Source organism: Leopardus geoffroyi, chromosome B1 (genome assembly GCF_018350155.1).
Source record: "Leopardus geoffroyi isolate Oge1 chromosome B1, O.geoffroyi_Oge1_pat1.0, whole genome shotgun sequence".
Classification (NCBI taxonomy): Eukaryota; Metazoa; Chordata; class Mammalia; order Carnivora; family Felidae; genus Leopardus; species Leopardus geoffroyi.
Window position 1 is genome coordinate 40,791,371 of NC_059327.1, and position 24,559 is coordinate 40,815,929.

Below are 24,559 nucleotides of genomic sequence, written 5' to 3' on the forward strand. Positions count from 1 at the left end.
GCAAAGATTTGGCCTACTTTGCTCTGCATGTCTGGGGTGCGGGGAGGGCCTGATTGAATGGAGATTAGGCAAAGTTCCCTTTGGAGCCCACTTTCTCTTTTTTTTTCTGAGGCCTCGGGTACCTGTTGTATTTTCCCTGTTCAAGGCTCTGATGTAGAGTTTTAGGTACCTTCCATTCTCCCATCATGAGATACCTGTCTTATGTCTCATTATTCCAGTATTTCCGCCTACTGCCTCTGCTGGTTTGAGCAACGCCAACAGAACTCACCTATTAAGGATTAATGCGCTACCACTCCCAGATGGGATATTTGTATTTTTAATAGGAATCTCCTGATACTGACTGCGGGGACTCTGGTGCTAACGTGAGCAGCTGTGTCTTTTCCGTGAACATTCGCTGGTCCTGGATGCCCTGACACACAGGGAGAGTGGGGGTTTTGGAGACCCATGGTGGAGCTGTAGAGGTGTTTGGGGAGAAGTCACACCTTCAGGGGCCAAGTGCCTCCATCATGGTGGCAAGGGTCTTTTTTTATTAGCTAAAGTCTGCAGTGGCTCTGGGGCATCCCCTGAAAGGGAACGTGCTAGAACAGAGTTGACTGAAACAGGAGACAGGAAGGAATGGGACAAGAGGGAGGGGTTGCGGGTGGGCAAGGAGGAAGAGAGAAAGAGAACGCAAAAGTAGGGCATGGGGAGTGCTGATTGACTAACATCATTTTCCATATGGAGCCAAGATCTGCTCATCACCAGAAGTGAAATGAGTTCCATCATATTGTCAGAATTATTTGTGGTTCTAAGTAGCGCTCTTTGAAGTCAGCTTTTGCCAAAAAGTACTCAGGCATCCAAGTGCAAGGATCGGAAGACAGGACGTGCAAGAATGCAAAGTAAAACCTGAGCTATGCAGCTTTCTCTCAAACCTCACCAGGTACAGCGTAAACTTTCTGTGGTTGGTGAGAGATCTGCTTCCGTGGATGGACGATTGGGCATGGACAGTGTTGGTTCTTTTATTTTTTTTCCCCTACAATTGAACTGTCAGACCAGCTTTGGCCACATTTGAAATGGCAAGGTGGCCATGGGGCTATTTTACTACTGATTCTGATGTCGAAATCTTCTAGCTGGGTGACTGGCAGTATTTAGTTCTCAGAAGACCTCATTTCAGAGTTTGTTATTCTACCAAATATGTGTCTATCCTTACAAATGTCTAGGATGTACTGGTGTTGCCTCTTTGCCTTTACTGATTGCTGCCATGAAAATTAGCTGCATTGGGGGTTGAAGCTATATCACTTCAAGGAAGTGATTGCCTAAAGCCTGGCCAAGATCTAAACTTCAAGTAAGGTCACCCACTGGCTCTGTGAGAGCGTCTCCACACTTAATATGGATATGAATCTGGAGAGTGGTGGTCTCGCTCTTGCCCTGTTGTTCTGTCATCTGATGCTTCTATAGAAAAGTGCCCGGAGAGGCTGGGCCGGCCCCGCTCAGGGCCTCCCCTGTTCTTCCCTTCTGGTTCTTCACACATCTCTTCACAGGGAAGGGGTGTCTGGAACAGAATGCATCGTCTCCTAACCACACTCTTCCTGCCTCTCTGCTCTTTACAGAATGGGCTGAACGGCTTGCACCTGGCCTCTAAAGAAGGCCATGTGAAGATGGTGGTTGAACTTCTGCACAAAGAAATCATTCTAGAAACGACAACCAAGGTACGTCTCTTAGGGAACGGGGAGCTTTTCATTGATAATTCAAATGTTCAGGTCCCTCGTGTATCATTCCAGACCCTGACATGGAAACCAGCCCTTTGTGAGAGAAAGCCAAGTGTGTTTCTGAATTTCTCTTGTGTTTCCAATCACTTCCTAGTTCTCTGAGTCCCCAAAGTCACCTGAAAGGCAGAGGACCCTGTTTCCACAAAAGTCAGTGGGCTGTTACTTTATTCTCATCATTAGGTTATAAATCTAGAAAGAGAACCCTTTTCGCTATGGCTTTATGTTTTCTTAGGGTCCTTGACTTGAGTGCAGGGTCTGAGAGCTCTAGCAGTTCTACAGTCAGGTGCCTTGGGTCCGGCTCCCAGCGGAGGCAATGCACTCGTATCTGAACAAGTTAGTTGGTGAGAACTCTCCATTTCCTCCTCTATAAAATGGGGACTGTAATACTTGGTTTCAGGATTCGTATGAAAACGAACTGAGATCGTGTGTGTCAAATGCCTGGTGTGAAGGAAGGAATTGGTAAATGTCGGTGACCGTGTTGCTATTGAGGCGTAGAGAAGAGAGCCAGACCCCTCTCATTTATCCTTCCCCAGTGAGTCTTCCTTGGTCAGCCGCACACTTACCTCCTCTCCTTACCAATTACCTTGAACAGCCTTCTCTTCTCCGAGGAGGCATTTGGCCAAGGCTGACGTCACACCTCCCACGCCAGCATGCTCTTCCCATAGCCATAGATTAGAAGTGCCAGTGACTTAAGTCCAGAAACCACAGTCATGAAATTATGCATCTGTAGGTTGTAAAATCAATTTTAATTCTCACATACATCTGCCTTGTTTATTTATTGAACAAGGTGTTGCCAGCATTTCAAAGCAAAACTAAACCAAAAAACTCACCTCTCTCTACTAACTTGAGCACAGCGTTCTCTTCTCTTCCTTCCTGGTTACTTCCCATGGTTTTCCTCTTGGTTCTGTCTCTCTGGCCTCTTTCTTTTCGTTTGCTGTTTATTCAGCATGGTCTTATACCCAGCCTCGATTTCAGTTCTGTGCTGCAAACATTGGGCCTCCTCTCCAGCGGAGAATCAGAAGAACAATAAGTAGAGATATAATATGTAGTTGTGAAGTGCATTACCAAAATATTATGAAGGGACAATCATCCCTTGAGGTAAAATTCTGTAATTTTCATGTCACTTCCCGAAGGTGAAAAGATCTTGCTGGTAAAATAGACTGAGTTGCTCTTTCTGAATGTATATGGGGCATTTTTTTTCCCTAACCCCATGACGAGTACCAGTGGTTTCCACCCTTCTTTGTGGATGAAGGGGATGCAATTATTTTTCCTTCTTGTGCTCTCACATACCTGGCTGCAAGCAGTGCGCCATCTGACAGGCTCCGTGTGGGCTGGGGTGGCTTTTCTTCCCCTGGCGCGTCCTCAAGAGCTGTGCAAACATGACGCTTCAGCATTTTTGCGCTCTCCGCATTTCCCCCTTTGATTGTTATTTTGCAAGCGAATGCTTGGTGTGTCTTTGTTATTTATAGACGTTTTATAAGCCAGCGTGGTTCCTGAATGCTGTACAGAGGGAGGAAAAAAGGTGAAGCAGAAACCGTGGGCTGAGCAACAGTCATAGCAGATTGGGGAATTATAATGGGTCTTGCGAGCATGAGAAAGATTAAAAAAAGAAAAGAGTAAAAAGCCAAAACCAGTAGAGTTTCCTAAATGTGCTTAAATGTTTTTAAAGCACAAAACAAAAGCATCTGTCCCCATCCTCCCTTCTCTGCCTCTTAGAGGCCTGTGATCAGCATCAACGCAGGTAGTGAGGGAGAAAGCCCTAATCTCTCTGCTTGCATCTACCGGGCTCCTGCTTCAATGAAGCCCCCTCCCCCCCGCTTCCAGGAGCTCTAGGACTCCCTGTAAATTGGAGAAGGTGGGTCTTTGTGGATCAGATGTAGCTAAGAAATTTTTCTTGCTTCTTCCAGGCCATGTTCTTTCATGCAGAGGGAGGGGTAGAAAAAATAGAGGCCCCAGCTCCTTGCCCTGTGCCCCTGACCCAAGGCCAGAGGCCTTGAAGTTCGCAGCGTGTGCACGTGTGTCTAGGTGTGTGTGTTGGGGGAGCGGTCTGGCTACCAGGGTCTCCCCTTTGCTCTTACCCCTCACCAGTGCTGCCCTCAGCCCAGATGCAGAAGGTGGCATGGGCCAGGATCCACAGCCAGGGTTCCGCACGGGTCCAGCTGCCCCCCGATGCATTTCTATGGGGGAGAGCTCTGATGGAGTGTGATTTCGAGCAGAAAGAGGCAGATGGAAAGAAACAGTTGACGTTGCTTCTTGAGGTCAAGGAGCCTGAGTCTCAATCATCTCTGTACTCCCGTGCCGGGACCGGTGCCTGACACACATGTGCTCAGTGTGTAACAAACAAACGCATGAATGGGCACAGCACACTTGCTTCTAAATAGGGAGACTTGGAGTTCTGAGTCCTGATTTCTAGAGAAGGTTCTGTTGCCAACAGCCATGTTCCACTTAGTACAGTGAGTGAGTCGGACCCAGGTGCCAAGGCCTCTAAATGTAAGCTCTTTGGACTTCTATGAAAAATGATTAATTAGCCTCTATACATTCATTTCTGGCACTTATTCTCTGATGGATACTGGAGGAAGAACCCTTTTGTTTATCAAATGGGACTTCAGGAGAAATCAAAAAGACAACTTGGGAGGCAAGAAACAGGTTACTCCTGCCTGATACGGGCCACACTTTGGAAACAGAGACCTGAGCCCCCTGAAGCCCCCAGGAGCTTTCAGTGGGGCTTCCTCACCCACCTGTGGGTGCTTGGGACAGTGGTGGCTGGGGGGCCCAGAGCTCGGTGCCCGTGCTGCTCAGTTCCGCCTGGGTGAGGACACTTTTCTCCCAGTGACAGATGGCCCCAGTGCATAGATGGAGTTTGAAGTCCTGACTTATTGGGGCTTGAGTTGTCTGAGATGGATTAGCAAGTGTTTCTGTAGTTTAGGTAAATTATATACCATATGAACTGCAAAAATACTGAGTTCATTTGAGGTCTCTGCTCCTTAAGTAGCAGGGGGGACAGATGGGCCCACATGGGTCCTGTTTTCTCCCACCTGCCCTATTTGACTGAAGCTGGCAGGTGAGGCCTGTCCTGCCTGCCACTCACTGAGCTGGGGGGCCAGTGGGGTCACGTAGGTGAGTCAGAGAATGTGCCTGTGTTCCAGCCCCAGGATATCCGGGAGGCAGGAAGGAGCCTGGCAGGAAGGCCGGCATCCTGAACAGAAGAAGCCTGCTAGACCTGAACCCCATCTAGCAATTGTTAAATACCTGGGATGAATCTGGACAAAGAAACCTCAGTATTCCAGTCACCTCCTCACAACCTGCCTGGTTTCTTAGTCCCTATTAAGGGTTTTAGCTTTGAAAAAGTTTACTTTACAATTTTTTTAATGTTTATTTTTATTGAGAGAGAGAGAGAGAGACAGAACACGAGCAGGGCCAGGGCAGAGAGAGAGGGAGACAGAGAATCTGAAGCAGGCTCCAGGCTCTGAGCTGTCAGCACAGAGCCCGACACGGGGCTCAAACTCACGAACCCTAAGATCATGACTTGGGCCAAAGTCGGATGCTTAACTGACTGAGCCATCCAGGTGCCCAAAAAAGTTGACTTTAAAACAATTGTGTACTATTCTCTCTCGCTTTTGTCTCCTCTCTAATCTGGAGAAGCCCTGGCTCATATGTATTTTACTGATTAATATGTCAAATAGTCTTTTTTTGTTTTTGTTTTTTTGTAGTAAGAATTCATTCCTATTTATTTCCCCCTTTTAATTCCATATTCTTCTTCCCTTCCCTAGATGCACTATATAGTTCATTTTATTACCCCCCCCCCCTTTACATATTGCTACCCTTAAATCTCTTTGCCTCTCCTCCCTCCGTCCCCAGGTTAAGGGTGCTGAGTCCACAGGTCCTGCTGGCCTCCTTCCCCAGAGCTCCAGGCCTCACGGCAGGGGGCTCTGTGTCATCCTGCAGAGTTACAGCTGGATGTGAGGAGCTGGAAGTCTGAGGAGGCCGGCTCGCCTGGCAAATCTGTCAGTGTGTGTCCTGAGGAATGCTGACGGGTCTGTCAGCTGATGACAGAATGCTACGTCTGCATGCAGCAGATTAGGTGTTGAGAAGTGGTTTTTTTATCCATTAGCGTGAGGTGGTTTTTTTTGTTTTTTGTTTTTTGTTTTTGTTTTTGGAGAGCAAGAATTTTCCTCCTTGGGCTTTCAGTACCATTTCAAGGTGTATAATGGGTCAGGCACACTCATGTGTGTTGTTTACCCATTTTGGGTCTAAAGAAAGCCCACTGTCCCCCACCCCAGCCAGCACCCTTGTTAGTATACCTTTAACAGCGACTTTACCTTTGATGGTCACAATATTGTTGGCAGCCTGGTGGGAAATCTCTGCTTCCTCTCCCCGTGTGTTTCAGAAAGGGAACACAGCTCTGCACATCGCCGCCCTCGCAGGTCAGGATGAGGTGGTCCGGGAGCTGGTCAACTATGGCGCCAATGTCAACGCCCAGTCGCAGGTGACGGCTCTCTCCCGGGTCCTGGGCCAGAGGGCATTGCCCTTCTTTTCCACCTGTATTTCTATTATGTAGTGGGTGCACTGAATAGCTTAATCGGCAATGTGTCTCTAAGCAATAACAAAGGCATCCCTTACTATTTGTTCATGCTTCTGTTATGCATTCTAAGCACGATGTGGTTGATCATTGTGGACCCCATCTCTGTTCAGTGAAACCAGACAAATAATATATCTAGCTATGGCTCCTTTGGGGAGAGAGACTGTGTTTAGGGGTGGGTAGGACATGGGACATAGGGGGTTCACAAAGAAGGGAGTGAAAATAGAGGGGGAGTGTGTTTGTAAGAGGCTGACTTCCATAGAATGTCAACCCCCAGTTTGGTGCCCTTTTGTAATAAATCCCGCTAAGCCATTTCTTTTTATTTTTTTTTAAATTTTTTAAATGTTTGTTTGTTTATTTTAAAAACATTTTTATTTTTTATTTTTGAGAGACAGAGACAGACAGAGCATGAGTGGGAAGGGGCAGAGAGAGAGGAAGACACAGGATGGGAAGCAGGCTCCAGGCTCTGAGCTGTCAGCACAGATCCTGACGCAGGGCTTGAACTCAGGAACCTCGAGATCATGACCTAAGCGGAAGTTGGACACTTAGCCTACTGAGCCACCCAGGCACCCCATAAATGTTTATTTATTTTTGAGAGAGAGAGAGAGACAGACAGACAGACAGACAGAACATGAGAAGGGTGTGGGCAGAGAGGGAGACACAGAATCTGAAGCAGGCTCCAGGCTCCAAGCTGTCAGCACAGAGCCTGATGTGGGGCTTGAATCAAGAACCGTGATATCATGACCTGAGCCGAGGTTGGTTGCTTGACTAAGTGAGTCACCCAGGCTCAATGCCCCCCTTCCCCCCAACTAAGTCGTTTCAAAGTGTCCGTGAGTTTTTACAACAGGAGATACTGGTGGGGACATGGCCCTGTGGGCTAGCTGAAAATACAACGAAGAGAGAGTTGTCCTCCAGTTATGAGGATTTTGCCCCAGTTTTAGCATGTCTCCCTAATTTTGTGGGTAAATTTTAATGACGTTTTCTCTTGGTTTACAGAAAGGCTTTACACCCTTGTACATGGCAGCACAAGAGAATCACTTGGAAGTGGTTAAGTTTTTACTGGAAAATGGAGCTAATCAGAATGTAGCCACAGAAGTAAGTACCTTGGGCAAATGGCCTCACTGTGGGACATCTCCAGAGACAGGATGTTGCCGGGGGCGTGCATTCCTCGGACAAGGCTTAAGATGCTTCCTCAGTCACGATCCGCGTAAAGTGTCACAGAGTGCTCTCTACCTTCTGATCACTGCACTCATCCTGGGTGCCATCGGGCTCTTCAAGGGAGTGAGAGACAAAGTCATGGGTCTTGAGGAATGCCCAGACACATACCAGAGAAATGACATCAGAGTCAAGCTTGTCCTTCCCACATTAAGCACCACTGAAGGCTGGACCTTAATGAGAAAGGATCCTGCCATAAACCATGAGTCATTTCAGCTCTGATCCTGAGTTTTGTCATTGATGAAGTGATGAAATTGAACTAGATAGAGCCAACAATTACATGACTTTGTTCTCATTCTGCTTTGCCAGTCCACGGGGTCCTGTGCCCCTTAGCACACAACTGAGGGGATTAATGACAGTAGCTCACAATCAAATCCTCAGTGCCTGGCATAGTTTCTAGTATTTGGTAGGTGTTAATAATACTCATGAAATGAATAAATGAGTGATCTTCTGCCATGTTGAAGGCACTGGCCTGGCACCAGTGGATCGGGTGACAGAAAGGGTAGGCAGAGAAACAGAGGGCAGTGAAAAGCCCTCGGAGCACGCAGTGAGACTGGGAGCGAGTTACAAAGGAAAATTAGTGGCTGTAGGCTCTGTGGGATTACGGAGAAAAAAAGTGGGGCCAAGAAAGGCTTTAGGGACCAGGTGGCATTTAAACTGAGCTTGACAGATGAAGAGGGCTTTGAGTTGTAAGAAAGTCGTTTCAGGCTGAGGGCCCGTCATGAGCAAGAGCCCTGAGGTGTGAAAGCGTGGGTCCTGGCTTGAGGACAGCAAGTGGTCAGATACGGTCAGAGCAAATGCATCTTTCCTCCTTTCCTCTGGCCAGGACGGCTTCACTCCTCTAGCTGTGGCTCTGCAGCAGGGCCATGAGAACGTGGTGGCACACCTCATCAACTACGGGACAAAGGGCAAGGTGCGCCTCCCTGCCCTGCACATCGCAGCCCGTAATGATGACACCCGGACAGCTGCGGTGCTTCTGCAGAATGACCCCAACCCGGACGTGCTTTCCAAGGTGAGGGCAGCCGGGACCAGGAGGACCAGGAGAATTCTAGTACCTGGACCACGGAGCCGTACGGGTTACAGAGGCACTGTTAACTCCCAACAGCTCCCCAAGAATGAGCCGAGGCCAGAGGTGGTACCAGCCATGCACACTGAACACCAGCTCCCACAGGGCCTTCAGATTCCTGCTGGGACCCGTAGGAGCTACAGTCGACAGCCTCACTTTAAACCCCTGGTGAACACCAGGAGAGATGTGCTTGGTGTGGAGCAGGAATGGTTCTTGTTGCTCTAGGTCATCCAGAGGAGTGTTCAGGGCAGCTTGGGTCTCTGGCCGGAGTGAAACTTGGGAATCTAGCGGGTGGTGTTCTAGAATTATACCCCTCTTTTCCTGGTTGGCCCCTAGTGGAGGAAGGGAAGTGTCCACACATGGGGAGATGAGGACTGGGAGGGCTCCCCAGGGGCCTGGACAGCTAGCTGTCTGATGTTTTGAGGCACTACTGATCCACTATCTGTAAGTTTGGGCTGTTAATTACTTCTCTTGCAGTGGGAGTGGATTGCACTGAGCTATTCACACGGTCCCTCCAGCCCACGGTCACTGAGTTTTGTCTGAAAACTGCTGACCGGATTAGGCATGGTCTCAGGTTATAGGACAGAATAATGACAATGACCCGGAAGAGGTCCAAGGGCTGCCTTTGGCCAGCAGCTGAGTCACGACACCCCTTTAGAGGGCTGAAACAATCTCTAGAGCTCAGATCACGGACCCCAAAGCACTTTTCATTCATTCATTCAAATCTCTTTGTAAATAACCATTCACGTGAGTGGGCCCTGCAGAGTTGCAGGTCATGCTAGCGCATGGTTTGTCCATGTGAACCACAGTACAAAGAACGTGGGTCCCTCAGAGGTAGGACCTAGCTTTGAATATGACTTGCCAGAAAGCATTCCTTGATCCCTTCAGCAAATGTTCTCATCAGTCAAAATCTTTCCACATCGGGTCCTCTGGCCCTGCCAACGTTTCCAGAATCCCTGTGCTGATTCTGAGATGGAAAATGACAGGGCGAGGCTTGTGACAAGTTGTTTCCCCCTCTGTCGTGCTTCAGACGGGATTCACCCCCCTCCACATCGCAGCTCACTATGAGAACCTCAACGTGGCCCAGTTACTCCTCAACAGGGGTGCCAGTGTCAACTTCACGCCACAGGTAAGGTGCTCTGGCAGACCCCGCACTCAGGCCAGGGGTTTGGGCTTGTCTGGCCTCTGGGCTTCTGCCTCTCGCTTTGACACCATGGATTTCCTCCTTATGGTACAAGTGACCATGTGTGGGACCACCTGGTGTTTATTGAGGCTGCTCATTGATGCGTTTCTTTTTTTTTTTTTTTAATGTTTATTTATTTATTTTTGAGAGAGAAAGAGAGGCAGAGAGGGGGAGAGACAGAGGATCCCAAGCAAGCTCCCCACTGTCAGCATGGGGCCCATTGCGGGGCTTGATCTCACAAACTGTGAGATCAGGACCTGAACCGAAATCCAGAGTCGGACGCTTAACCCACTGAGTCACCCAGGTGCCCCTCATGGATGGGTTTCTGATCACCTGCATATCAGTTTCTGTTTGCCCATTCTCGAGGTGGCAAGCCTGGAGGGCAGATTCTTCCAATCTGTTAGGATGACTCTGGGAGACATGGCTTGGTCAGATTGGTGAGATTAACCACCATGCTGTCACATCCTCATAGATTTTGAAACCTTTCTTGGGTGAGAAATGGACTAATGGTAGGCTTAGCGTGGCCTCTTATGTTGCTGCCGCTGTCGGGCTGAGGCTGGGATCCAGGGGGAGTGGGGAGCATAGCAGCGGCATTGGAGGGGGAGGTGCCAAACCCTCACTGGTTCCTGTTCCTCCCTTCCAGAACGGCATCACGCCACTGCACATCGCCTCCCGCAGGGGGAACGTGATCATGGTGCGGCTCCTGCTAGACCGCGGGGCCCAGATAGAAACAAGGACCAAGGTGGGTGCCAGCGAGCTCCGTGGCAAGGCCCAGAGAGGGAGTTCTGCCTTCCAGAGTCACAGCTGGAGTGGTGGCTCTCAGGGACCAGCTAGTGATGGGCCTCCAGCATCCTGGACTAGCTCGCAGTGGGAGCCAGGATGCAGCAGGAGACATAGTGAGATGTGCTCAAGTTGAGGTGGTCTTTCAGGAAGCATCCCCGCTTCTGTGGCTGCAGTGATACTGCGGGCAGTCTTCCCTCCGGTGGCTCTGATAGGTGCCTTTGGGGCTTTCTCTTTTGGACCCTGTCTTTTAAAGGATGAATTGACACCTCTCCACTGTGCAGCTCGGAATGGGCACGTGCGAATCTCAGAGATCCTGCTGGACCACGGGGCACCCATCCAAGCTAAAACCAAGGTTTGTGCTTCCCTGCTTCCCTCCCATGAGGAACATCTTTTCCCCAGGGGTCCAGGTCAGGGGGACCCAGGATCAAATCCCACTTCTGAAAAACAGAGATGCTAATACTACTCGCAGAACCAGTGATGTGTGATGTGTACCCTGATGCCTGTCACACAGGAGACACTCAGTATAGCTCTAATTATTTTTTTAATGTTTATTTGATTTTATTTTTGAGAGAGAAAGCATGAGCCAGGGAGGGGCAGAGGGGGAAAGACAGAGGGAATCCCAAGCACGCTCCACATCACCAGCACAGAGCCCAATGTGGGGGTGGAACTCACAACTGTTGAGATCATAACCTGAGCTGAAATCAAGAATCGGACGCTTAAGTGACTGAGCCACCCAGGAGCCCCAGTATAGGTCTAACTATTATCTATCTCAGGCACGGCAAACTTTTTCCCTAAAGGGCCAGATAGACTTTGCAAGCCATGATCTCTGTTGCAATGATTCCACTCCGCCATTGTTGTAGGAAAGCAGCCATGGATAATATGCAAACTAGCAGTCATGTTCCAATAAAACTTTATTTACAAAGACAGGCAGCAGACCAGATTTGACCCACGGACTGTCATTTGCCTGCTACAGCTCTAGATTAACCCTTGTGTCTTTTATCTTGGCTCCAAGAAAAGACAGACTCTAAGCACCCCAAGAAGTCTTTAGAGCCTGGGCCAGACTGAAGTGAAGTTAAAAAAGAAAACAGAATAGCTCCTCTCAAGGTCCATGAAGGGCCAGAGCAAAGGCCCCTCCTTCAGCTCTTGAGTCTTCCTGGGGCTAAAGCTGTCAGACCACCTCGTACTGCTTATACCTCCCCTAGGCCTTCTGCCCACTTCGTTGGGGTGAATTTGGAAGGGTGTCAGAATAGAACAAGAGAGAAACCAGGCCCATTCACAGCCTCCCCAGAGGTCTTGTGTGGGCAGTTGCAGATAGCCCATAACCATGAAAGCCGTCCATTCCGTGACAGATCATCATGGGAGTCTTTCTACACAGCTACCTGTAATTTGGGTCATGACTCACAGCACCAAGCTGGCTTTGTGTGTGTACGTGTGTGATTGGTCGGGGGCTGGGGGTGAGGCAGGATGTATCGTCTCCTAAACCAGTTTATTTCTCGTTTAAACCTCCATCCACGGCTGAGTTGCTGTGTGACTTTGAGTGTGTCCCTTAGTCTGTCTCTGCCTCTGTTTCCTCACCTGTAGAGCTCTACCCGTCTCTAGAGTCGTTGGGATGATCACATGAGATAATATAAAAGTAAAAATCCTCGGGTAAGTGAAGGTAGAACTGCTACCACCGATTCTGTTGTCAGATCAGGAAATTCTCAGCGTTTTCCCACAAGGGTCCTGTGTTTAAACTTACATAAAGGTTCCTAAGTTGGTAATGATTTTATATTACCCAGATTATGAGGATGGGGCTTAAAAAGGCAGTCATGAAAATTCTTCACTGAGAACTTCTGACTCTTCAACTGGGAAATAAGTTAGGACCTCCATAAAACTCACTAAGTGGCAACGAGCTGTGTTGGTTTGCTGTCACAAAGTGCCACACGCTAGGTGGCCTGAACAACAGAGGCCCATTGCCTGACAGTTCTGGAGGCTGGAAATATGAGATCAGTGTCAGCAGGGCTGGTACCTTTGGGAGCTGTGAAGGGGAATCTGTTCCAGGCCGGTCTCCTGGCTTCCCGTGGTTGCTCACAGTCTTTGGCATTCCTTGGCTTGTAGATGCATCGCCCTGACCTCTGCCTTCAGAGGCATTCTCTCTCTGTGTGAGGGGCCGTGTGCAAATTTCCCCCTTTTAGGAGGACACCAGTCATACTGGATCAGGGCCCACACTAACGACCTCATCTTAACTAACTACATCTGCAATGACTCAATTTCCAAATAAGATCATGTTCTGAGCTCCTGGGGTTAGGACTTGAACATGTGGATTTTTCTTTTCTTTTCTTTTCTTTTCTTTTCTTTTCTTTTCTTTTCTTTTCTTTTCTTTTCTTTTCTTTTCTTTTCTTTCTTTCTTTCTTTCTTTCTTTCTTTCTTTCTTTCTTTCTTTCTTTCAGTTTATTTGTTTTGAGAGAGAGAGACAGAGAGAGAGAGAGAGAGAATCCCAAGCTGATTCCACACTCAGCATAGGGCCCAACACAGAACTCAATCTCACAAATGTGATATCATGACCTGAGCTGAAATCAAGAGTTGGCCATTCAACCAACTGAGCCACCCTGGCGCCACCAACATGTGGATTTTGAGGTGACACAGGGCAACCTAGTACACAATACAAGCTGTCCTGCAGCCTGATTGTGTATCTCCCTTGCTGAAAATCCTCTTCTTAGAGCTCATATCCCAGCTTCTGAGCTCATGGATTGTCATGATCCAACTCCTGCCTGCCCCCCACCCAGCTCCAAGCCCCCATCACACTTTGTCCTCCTTTGGGATTTAACTGCATTGAGCTCCCTAAGTTTCCCAAGGATGGCTGCCTCTGTGGTATAGCTCACACTGCTCCCTTCGCTGGCAGATTCTTCCCCTTTTGTCTTCCTGGCCAAGTCCTAGCTCAGGACCACCTCCTCCTGAAAGCCGTCTCTCCCCATCCACCCTGCTGTGGACCTCTGTGCTTTGATCTTGCCTTTCCTGATGTTACCACACTGAACAGCAACAATGTATCTGTTTCCACTCTTTTACCTGACAGACTATAAGCTTCTTTAGGCCAGGGATTATGTCTGTTCTCTTTTGTTTCCTTGTCGCTTAACCCATACCTGGTGCTCATTGATCGCTTAATAAATATTTGTTGAATTAGTCTGTGAGTGAATGATCTGTCTTTAATGTTTTTTAAAATAGATTGCCACCTAAGAAACTATGAGAGTCCTTAACGAAGTTTTTTTCAACGTTTATTTATTTATTTATTTTTTTGGGGGGGGACAGAGAGAGACAGAGCATGAACGGGGGAGGGGCAGAGAGAGAGGGAGACACAGAATCGGAAACAGGCTCCAGGCTCTGAGCTATCAGCCCAGAGCCCGACGCGGGGCTCGAACTCACGGACCGCGAGATCACGACCTGGCTGAAGTCGGACGCTTAACCGACTGCGCCACCCAGGCGCCCCATTAACGAAGTTTTTTAAGTGATACAGATTTGTTAGGGGCAAAGAACAGAGGGATTTAGATGCGAGTTCCATGTTGTGCTCATTCATTCATTCATTCATTCGTTCCTAACCACGTGAATTAAGGATCACTATGTGTGTTACATGCATATATGAGGATTGTGGGGCATATGAGAGATATGAAGCATAGTCACTGGTCTTAAGAGGCTGATAAGTAAGAAGAGAAGATACACACACCTGATAAGTTAGTTATAGATACAATTCAGCAAATCTATGAGTAAGGTCTGAGTGACAGGTAAGAAAAGCTCACAGAAGTCTAGGGTGGTCAAGGAAGGCTTCCTGGGAGAGGTGGGCCTGGCTGGAGCTGTTTTGGAGGATTTGATGAGGTAGAAAGGAGAGTGTAGTCAGAGACCAGCATGACCACAGGGACCAGAGTGAACCAAACTCACTTAGGAGCTGCCTGGAAGCATCGTGTAGGGAAGAAGTAGGAAATGAGGTTGGAATTATCTCCTTGAATTTCTGTGTTCATTTCCTTTACAACTGCTTCCCTTCCCTCTTCTCCCAGAATGGCCTGTCTCCAATTCACATGGCGGCTCAGGGAGACCACCTTGACTGTGTCCGACTTCTGTTGCAATACAACGCAGAGATAGACGACATCACCTTGGACCACCTGACCCCGCTCCACGTGGCAGCCCACTGCGGCCATCACAGAGTAGCCAAGGTCCTTTTGGATAAAGGAGCCAAACCAAATTCCAGAGCCCTGGTGAGTGGGAGCCTATTGGAGAAGGTGCCAGAGGGTCAAAGGCTGAGGGAGGCGGGACTGAGCTGTGTGGCTGAGCTTGGTGGGAAGGGCACCAGTTGGTGCCCGGAGGTACCCCTGAGATTCGGGGTCTGGATAGTGGCAGTGCCTGCTAGGACCCAGGAGGCAGGATGGTAACCCCCACACTCCCTGCCACATTCAGCTGGGTATTGCCTTCTGCACCCCGATGACCATGGCCCTGGTGACAGGCTGAGGTCAGGGGTGGGTTTGGGTCCCGGAGATCTGACTAAGAAGCCGTGTCCATGGTATGTATGTGGGTTGGGGGAGCCACTCCATCTGAGACAGCCCAATGCTGAGGAATAGTGACTGCCTATAGACTGCCTGCTTTGGGTGGGGGGTGAGTGCAATGGGCTGAGCTAAGCATCCTTCCTCTGCTGACGGAGTTAGAGTTTTCACAGTGCTGATGAAAGTTCTCGCCTAAAGCCAATTGCCCCCTGGGACTGTGGCTCCTCTTCCTCTTTCCCCAGGCCTGGCACTTTGAGGACACAGCATCAGGGATCTTGTGGGGCCAGAGCTCTGCACAGAGCATGGCCTTGACCACCATGTCCTCTCTGCCCACTCCCAGAGGGGAGAATTTAGAAGGCAGGAGAACTTCCAGTCTGACAAGGATGGCTCCTTCATTCATTCAGAAAGCTTTCATGGAGCTTTTACCACATGCCAGGGACTATTTGGGGGTACTTGGGGGATTTCTGTGCTTCAGCACTATTGACATTCTGGGTCTGATATTCCTTGTTGTGGAGGGCTGGCTTGTGCCTGGTAGGATGTTTGGCAGTGTCCTTGGCCCCCACCCTCTATGTGCTAATATCCTCCTCTGGTTGTGACAACAGCAGTGTCTCCAGATGTTGCCAAGTGTCCCTGGGGTGGGTGGGACGAAGTCCCCTCCCCTCCCCTTACTTTGAGAACCACTGCCTAATAGAATAAAGCACTGGAAAAACAAACAAAAACAAACAAATAAAAATCCATGCCCTTGTGGAATTTACATCTACAGCGGAGTTGCTATATGGAGATCCACTTTACTAAAAATGATTGGTGGTTTCAGGGGAGAGGGAACATGATTTGTTTCACAAAAGTACTCTTTATTGTCAGTCTCCCCTTAAGGAAACGTTAAACAGCAGGCTCTTTTTGTGCATTCAAAAATATGATTAAAATTTTTAAAAGGGTTGATAGACAACTTGTTCAGGAACATACATGGTGCAGAAGGCGAGAGCCGCCTGCCTCTTGCGTGGTTCACAGTCACCGATGGTCCGGCCACTGGGAATCACTGATGGGTAGTCTGGGTGCTCCTTGGGCCAGTGTTGTAAGTTCCTGCTTGTCTGTCTCCCTATGTGCGGGGCTGCAGAATGGCTTTACCCCCTTGCATATCGCCTGCAAGAAGAACCACATCCGTGTCATGGAGCTGCTGCTGAAGACAGGAGCTTCCATTGATGCTGTCACCGAGGTAGGAGAATTCTGCAGATGGGCACATGGTCTCTGCCCCCTGCTCTTCATCCAGAAGCTGTCTTGAGACTCGTTGTTCTTAGCCACATGTGTGTACAAGCCTGGGCTTCTTGAAGGGATCAGTTGGGTGACCAAATAAGAGAACATGTGTAGAGTTTCAGGGACCTTTCCAAGATCAGATGCAATTTTTTTTTTTGAGTTGTAAAGCAGACAGAATGACCCTGCAGTGATTTTTTCTTCTGCCAGTCATTTTCCTGGAAGCAAACCCATCTCATTTAACTCCCCTTTCTTGGAAAACCATTCTGGAGCACCTAGAAGCAAGAAAGCATTAGACTCATCTGGCTCTCTTCTTTGTAGGAGCAGAAAAGGCTCCTGTGTTCTCATTCCTCTCTTGTGTGTTCCAGTCTGGCTTGACACCTCTCCACGTGGCCTCCTTCATGGGGCACCTGCCCATCGTGAAGAACCTCTTGCAGCGGGGGGCATCACCCAATGTCTCCAACGTGGTAAGCCCGTGGGGAGGGCAAGGGCTCTTTCCTCTGGACCGAGAGCTCAGAGAGGAGCTTAGCTAGTGATCCTAAGATCTCCTCTCTGAGGACAGAGCTAGAATTCTCAGAATAGGAGAGACTTCAGATTTGGGAAGAACATGTGTGTATATTGATGCGTTCCCAATTAAATTTATCACACATCTGTAAGTCCTAGGAGTTTTATGTTAGGCAGTAATTTGGGAACTTCCGTGTTATCTGGAAATACATTTATAATTTTTAACATCCATTAGCTCTGGGGTTTACCTTCAATTATACCTAGAAAACACGCACACACACACACACACACACACACACACACACACCAGTCATCAGCAGGCTAAAGGCCAACGGAGCTGCTTGCTGGGGCAACTCCACCTTTGGACAAAAGGCCACCAAGTTACTCCAGGCTGGCATTTTGGAACCGTGCATGTGTCCTTTTGGAAACTCAGCACATATGAACATTTCTATAACTCTGTTATTTTACAGAAAGTGGAGACCCCACTGCACATGGCAGCCAGAGCTGGGCACACGGAAGTGGCCAAATATTTGCTCCAGAACAAAGCCAAAGTCAATGCCAAGGCCAAGGTGAGTTTTGGAGGTGGGAAGGATTCTGGAATGTAAGTAATTCAAGTGGATTGAAGAGAGATCCATCCTTGTTAGAGGCCTGGCTGTACTGCTTGTGGCACAAAGACTCCTTGTCATTCCCACATTGTCTGTGCTAACTGTTCAGATTCTGCTTTGCAGGGGTTCTGAGAAGACCAGACCTATGTTTCTTTTTCTTTTAAAAAAAAATGTTTATTTATTTATTTTGAGAGAAAGAAAGAGAGGGAGTGCGTGGAGGGGCAGAGAGAGGGAGAGAGAATCCCAAGCAGGATCTACACACAGAGCCTGACACAGGGCTCGATCCCACAAACTATGAGATCATGACCTGAGCTGAAATCAAGAATCAGACTCTCAACGGACTGAACCAGATCTATGCTTCTTTAGGATAATGAAAGTCTAAAGAACATGGCTAGGTTGCAGAGTTTTTTGGGCTGAAAGAGTTTCATGTTGGTGACAGTTGTGGCGTAAGAAAAGAAACAACTTTTTAAAAATGTTTACTTATTTAATTTTGAGAGAGAGAGAGAGAGAAAGAGAGAGAGAGTGAGTGAGCACAAGTGGGGGAGGGGCAGAGAGAGAGGGAGACACAGAATCCGAATCAGGCTCCAGGCTCCAAGCTGTCAGCGCAGAGCCCAGCTCAAACTCTCCCAAACCATGAGATCATGACCTGAGCTGAAGTCGGACACTTAACCGACTGAACCACCCAGGCACCCCGAGAAGCAACTTTTTGGAGACTATGTTGCCAATAAAAATCAGTTGGGAATTACTTGATCTAAAAATGGAAGATTCCCCCTTGTTGTAAAAGGTATTCTCAAGGAATCAGCTGAATGAGAGACAGAATTGCTACTGAATTTGCAAGGTGATTGGCTTTGACCAAGATGGGGCTTGCCTACATCCCAGAAGACAGCGGCTGTGTTTACAGTTGGAACAGTGGTTTGTGCTTGGGCCACACGAGGAGTCTCCCAAATGGGCCCAAGCGCACAGAGACCTCACCCTTGAACCCCTTCAGTATCAGGGGAGGAGGAGGAACAGGGGTGGGAAAAGAAAGTCATCTTTCCCCTTCAGCCATTTAGACTTTCCCATGACCCCTTTCAAACAGAAAGGCAAACATCCACTCAGACATGACTTGGAAGACGGTAAGAACAAGTACAACATACTGAGTGCGTGTTTTGTGCCAGACACTGTGCAAAACATTTTCTAGGCACTACCTGCTTGATCCTCGCCATAGCCCAAGAGGTAGATATTACTGTTCCCATTTTACAGATGGGAAGGCTGAGCCTTTGGGCAATTCAGTAGAAATAACAGCTAAGTTGAAGGGTAGTTGTGAGGAGTCCACAAGAGAGCATATTTATTTCTGTAACTCAGAGACTTGATTTGAATCCCAGCTCTTCATCATACTAGCTGTGTGGCCTTGAGAAAGTCACTTACCCCCTCTGGGTCTCACCTTCCTTCTCTGTAAAGTGAGAAGTTGGATTAAGAAGCCTTCCCTGTTCTTTGGTTTCACTTTGGGTTCCAGGATGACCAGACCCCACTTCACTGTGCAGCTCGCATTGGCCACACAAACATGGTGAAGCTCCTGCTGGAAAATAACGCCAATCCCAACCTGGCCACAACCGCTGGGCACACCCCCCTGCACATTGCAGCCCGAGAGGGCCATGTGGAGACGGTCCTGGCCCTCCTGGAAAAGGAAGCGTCCCAGGCATGCATGACCAAGGTACAGCCTTCCTCCTCCTGTTCTCTGGAGGCAGCTGGCTACAGCGGGCCTGGGGTGTGGGCTGGGCGTTCCCTCCTGTTCCTCTGTGTTGCCTTGATAATGCTGAAAGCAGCCGGGAGGACCAGCACCCCCAGCCTGGCTGCCATCTGTGAGCCTGATGTGTCATCCTTCCCCAGAAAGGTGGTAAACTGTAGTTTCTCATCCACCCACCCAGCCTTCATCCCTTTATCATGAAATAGCTGTTTGGTCTGGACAAATCTGGTTCTGGAATACAAGAAGGGCTAAGGCTCAACCCCTGCCCTCAACTTGCTAGTAGTCGAATAACAACAGCACAAGGTGGTTTTATGCTCCATCACGAGAGGTGCAGGTGCAATCAGAGGAAGCCTGCTAATTTCTGGGGCCTTGGCCTCTTGAAAGGATCAGAAATTGCTGTGTCCTTTATTTGATCAGTGTTTCCAGTTAAGGCGGGATACCTCCTTTGCCATGGGCCCTTTCTCTGGAGGGTGGGGGGGAGACAGCTCTGATGCCCCCTGGTTAGGACAGCCTGTGTTTCTCCTCAGAAAGGATTTACCCCTCTCCATGTGGCTGCCAAGTATGGGAAGGTTAGGGTGGCCGAGGTGCTGCTGGAACGGGATGCACATCCAAATGCTGCTGGAAAAGTGAGTTTGAACTCCACCACCGCGCCTCCCCCCCCCCCCCCCCCCCCCACGCTCCTCTCTCACCTGAGAGGCCAGAGCAAAGGATAAACTTTGCTACTTGGGAATGACCTCTCTTACCCATGCCTATTGTGTCCATCTTTTGAATGGGCCGCCATCTTGGGGGAAGGGGTTTTGGAAAGACTGTCTTTCTGACAAAGGCCTTGTCCCCTCAGGAAAACCTGGTGGCCTCCTCTGAGCGAGTGCGTTAATTGTGCTGCCCACCAGGCCCTGCAGGAACGGGGGGAGGGTGGGAGGGAGGGAGGGGTAGCCCCGGGTCTGGCTGGTCTCTCGGGTGACTTCAGATCAAGACTGGCTTTGGAATGACTTTTTAACCAGATTGTAACTCTGTAAAAGAAGTGATACACATCCCAAAATGGTACCTCCTGTAGCTAAAGGGATCACTAGTAGAAAGCCAGTTGAGTGAAGGCTGTTCTCTTTGTCCATCTTGCCCCCAGCAGAATGGCTTGACCCCTCTGCACGTGGCCGTCCATCACAACCACCTGGACATCGTCAGGCTGCTGCTTCCCCGGGGCGGCTCCCCACACAGCCCCGCTTGGGTAAGCCTGTCCGGGTCCGTATACTGGGAGCCCTGGCCCCGGACCTCCTCAGAGCCTGGGCCTCTGGAAGGCAGGCTGCCTGCCTCTCCTTCAGGAAGGGCTGTTCCAGGAGCAGCTGGAGGGTTTTCGTGTTTTGCTTTTATTTTTACCTCTGAAATCTCACCTCACTTACACAAATGTTACCTGCGGTAATTGCTACTATTTGGAGATCAGGAGTGGGGTGGAAAATGGGTAACACTTCTCAGCCACAGGTTCCCTCACAGAGGTGGGATTCGTTTTACACAACAAATGTGTTCCCCAAAGTGCTGTGTGTCAACTGAGTTTTGTCAGCTGGTGGTCACAAGTCAGCATGTCCAGGAATCTCCAGGAGCTGTGAGCCTTGTCAGGTTCTCACTCCATTTGGTGCTGGCAGCACAATGGCCACACCTGGCAAAATATTCAGGGCTGAGGGTGAAGCTGCCATAACCTTGAAGGAAGGGACCTGTTTCGGACGTGAATAGTCACCCCCAAATGTATTTCTCTCAGGAGTTCAGACTTGGAGATGGTGGTGTTTTAACAAGGCACACCCAGGTATGTTACGTGGTAGACATAAGTCCAGAGTGCCGGCCCCTGAAACATGCTGCTCAGAGTGGCAGGTTCACGGCCTCTCAAGGGAACCAAGTGAGGGACGCTGAGCGGGCTCACTTATGTAAGATCAGACTGGGGGTGGGGGCAGGCAGTGCAAGGTGAAGGGATCAAGCTGGAAGTGAGGATCATTTTCGGGGACAGGCTGCCTGGTGTGGGACCAGAGGGTGCACAGTGTTTGTCTGTGAGGGGAGGGGGCTGATGGCCACGCAGGGGAGGAGGGGAGACGAGTGGGGGGAGGGGCAGGGCTCTGCTACAAAGGACAAACAAACCTATCAGGTTGCTCACTGATAGGGCAGCCAGGACTCGGAAAACAGGACCGTTTCTGAGAGAGCACGCCCCGCCCGATGCTCAGCCACGCTGCAGGAGGCTCAGCGCTGCCACGGTGGAGGGAGCCACGGCAGAGGGAGCCACCAGGGCGGGTTGGTGTGTGATTATAGCTGACACCTGCTGACTGCAGCGGGAACAGAGCTGAGTCCGGGAAAATCCGTGCGGGCCTCAGTTTGTCTTCCCTCCTCAGAATGGATGCTCATCTGAATTTTACAGCCTCCCTTCCCTGGAGACACAGCGTCTTCCAGACACCTCTGTCTCCTTAGGCTCCTGTCCCTGCCGCTGTTGTAGCGAGCCCACGTCACTGTGCAGAAGGAGCATGCGGCCCCGCTAAGATGTGACTTACTCCTGCCTCTAAAAATAAAAAGCTGGACTCCCCGCCTCCTCACTCCCCTCCTTATATAAAAGAAATTGGAGCCAGGTTCATGGTATTTAAAGAGAGCCTTATCCAAGCACAAACCTTGTACAGATGGGGTTTGTTTCCATGGCAAAAAATAGTTTCCCAAGTAGTCTGGCAATTTTGTAGAATTTCACATGCAAATCTCTCTGCACCCAAACCAAACCCTCCCCCTTCTCATTTTGATGCTAATGTTGTTTTAACATTTAGGCAAATTTCTCTCCAGTGTGCATTCTTTTGGATGAGCTCATTTCCTTGGGAAAAAAAGACCTTTCCGTGGCATATACCCCTCCCTAAACACTCCACCTAGCTGCCCCTTGTCCTTGTCACCTACAGAAGGTCATTCATCCCCCTTAGTCCTGCTTTCTGGGAAGCCCAGAGGGGTACTCTCTGTTTCGAGACTGCCAGCTGCCCTTGTACGTCGGGTTGAACCAGGGATCACCTGGCCTGAGCTGCTGCCAAAGTACGTGTGCCCTTTGTGAGGACAGGGTGCTGTGTTTGCCAGTATGGATGTGCCCAGCTGCCCAGGTGACCCGTACTCCTGATTAGACTGCCATGAGTGTACTTCAACTTCCCTGGTACTGTCCTTTACCTATTAGAATTCCTAATAATCGTTGCTTTCCTGCTGTGAATACCTGCTATGGCCCGGGCCCTGGCTGGGTGCTCAGTTAGGTCATCCCACCCATCTTGGGGACGGCACTGAGAAGCAGACGTTCTCTGAGGCTCCCCTTACAGAGAGCCATCTCCTGTGGGGATGGCTCCAGATCCCAAGCTCCATCTAGCAAACCACACCTCTTTCTTTGCTTTCTGTTGATACAACACAAAAAGAGTTTTGTTTAATTAATATTATAATCAAAGTGTTGATCTTGTTATGGGAATACAACCTAAAGGGGATGTATTCTCATAACATATTTTTTTAAAAAGGAACCCAGAAGTGAATTATCTTACATAATTATTCAATTGAATTGAATCTTTTTATTCAACTTAATTCTCTGGGTAAATTACAACTTCTCATTTTCCCCACGATATCCACCTTCCTAATGGCTCTTTCCCTGTCCTCCAATGTTAGGACCCTGGAATGTTACTATATTGTCAGCCCCCTTTTTTCCTCTTTCCTTTTCCTGATCAGTGATCCTGGCAGAATCAGAAATGTTGGTTTCCACAGTAAGGCAGTGGCTGGCGGGGAGGTTCAGATCTCTGGGAGAGACAGAGGAATGCTGGCCAAGGTGGGGAAACCGTATGTCTTATGCCATCTGCTCCGGGACTGGCGGGCATGTGCTAGGAAGTCATGGGTCTTGCTCAGAGGCCCTGAGGCCTGGCATCTCTTTTAGTCCTGAATGTGTGGAGGCCTTGCTACTCAAAGTGTGGTCCCTGGACCAGCAGCATCAGCATCATCTGGAAACTTGTTAGAAATGCAGACTTTGGGGCCTGCCAAGAACTTCTGAGTCAGAGTATACATTTTAACAAGATCCCGAGTGCTTTGTGTACACACCGTGGTTTGAGAAGCAATGTTCCAGATGAAAGGACCTGGGATCTGGAGTCTGAAGGCCAGCTTGGGTTATCTGTTGTTCATTTACTAGGTGACATTAGATAAGGCCCTTAACCTTGCCGAGAATTAACTTCTTTAAGCCACAAAATGAGACAATAATAAAAATGCCTGCCTTGTTTGCTGTACAAGGGATCATGTAGGTGAAAGAGGTTTCTAACGGTGATGACCAAAGTAGGCTGTCAGCTGTCTGCAGCAGGATAAGGCACTTACTTGCTCCATCCAACAGCTATGAGAAAAGAACAAGTTAGATGTTATTATCCACTTTAAACGGCTTCAAAAAATATAAAAGGATGTCTCACAGACATTGAATATCTTGCCCCCAGTCACACAGCTAGTTCATGTGGAAAGAGGACTTGCCTCCCTGTCCTCAAGTTCCTTGCTGGGCTTGACCCTTCTTCCACCCCCTGCCTCAGCCCACAAGCCCAGGGAGGGTGGGGGTAACAGACAGGAGCCTTTCATTTATTTCCTAGCTTTCTAGTTCTTCTGCGAGCTGCTGGCTTTTGTGGTGACAGAGCACCTCCAGCAGAGCACTTTGTCATGCTGGCTGGGGGTGGGGGGGGTGCTCCAAATCAAAGGGATTTGGTTTGTTTGTTTGTTGACTTAAATCACTCTCCTTGGTGACACCAGCTCTGCTCGCTGAGTGTCGCTGAGTGTCCGGCAGGCCAAGAACCTGGCCTAACTCTCCCTCAGAGGATTTAAAATCTAAGGCATGTGTTCATATTGTCAACTCAGCATTCTTGTAACCGGGCTCCGGGTGGCTTCTTCTGTTTCAGAATGGCTACACCCCTCTGCACATTGCTGCCAAGCAGAACCAGATTGAGGTGGCCCGCAGCCTGCTGCAGTACGGGGGGTCAGCAAATGCAGAGTCGGTGCAAGGTGTGACACCCCTTCACCTGGCCGCCCAAGAGGGTCACGCAGAGATGGTGGCTCTGCTACTTTCGAAACAAGCCAATGGCAATCTGGGGAACAAGGTAAATGTGGCTTCTCCAGATTTGCCCTGTAGTCGCGGTAATGTTTTAGTGGTAACTATGTAGATACTCTATCTGAATATGGAGTACCTGCTGGGTGCTCAGGCACTGAGTTTAGGTGTGTGTCTGTGTGTGTGTATGTGTGTGTGTGCACGTGCCCATGCATGAGCATGTAATCCTTGCCACAGCCCTGTGTAGGTTTTATCTCAGTTTTATAAATGAATAAACAGATTCAGAAAAGTTGCTTGTTCCCAGGGTTGCATGACCCTGAGCCTACCTGACGCCAAAGCCTTTTCTAGATAGATTA

At 49.1% G+C, this 24,559-nt stretch overlaps 1 protein-coding gene across 24 annotated transcripts in view; it reads left to right on the forward strand.

The window, feature by feature from the left end:
- The window catches only part of ANK1 (ankyrin 1), a 219,690-nt gene that overhangs the window by 138,092 nt on the left and 57,039 nt on the right, over positions 1 to 24,559 (forward strand). For 13 of the 24 annotated variants that reach the window (XM_045459389.1, XM_045459272.1, XM_045459363.1 and 10 more), the window contains exons 3-17: positions 1,590 to 1,688; positions 6,136 to 6,234; positions 7,324 to 7,422; positions 8,369 to 8,554; positions 9,639 to 9,737; positions 10,435 to 10,533; positions 10,828 to 10,926; positions 14,600 to 14,797; positions 16,194 to 16,292; positions 16,696 to 16,794; positions 17,302 to 17,400; positions 18,932 to 19,129; positions 19,690 to 19,788; positions 20,286 to 20,384; positions 24,058 to 24,255. In XM_045459389.1, coding sequence (XP_045315345.1) covers positions 1,590 to 1,688; positions 6,136 to 6,234; positions 7,324 to 7,422; positions 8,369 to 8,554; positions 9,639 to 9,737; positions 10,435 to 10,533; positions 10,828 to 10,926; positions 14,600 to 14,797; positions 16,194 to 16,292; positions 16,696 to 16,794; positions 17,302 to 17,400; positions 18,932 to 19,129; positions 19,690 to 19,788; positions 20,286 to 20,384; positions 24,058 to 24,255 — 1,869 coding nt within the window. Of the gene's footprint in view, positions 1 to 1,589; positions 1,689 to 6,135; positions 6,235 to 7,323; positions 7,423 to 8,368; positions 8,555 to 9,638; positions 9,738 to 10,434; positions 10,534 to 10,827; positions 10,927 to 14,599; positions 14,798 to 16,193; positions 16,293 to 16,695; positions 16,795 to 17,301; positions 17,401 to 18,931; positions 19,130 to 19,689; positions 19,789 to 20,282; positions 20,385 to 24,057; positions 24,256 to 24,559 lie in introns of all 24 variants that reach the window. The other 11 variants (XM_045459301.1, XM_045459354.1, XM_045459264.1 and 8 more) reach the window with 1 other exon arrangement.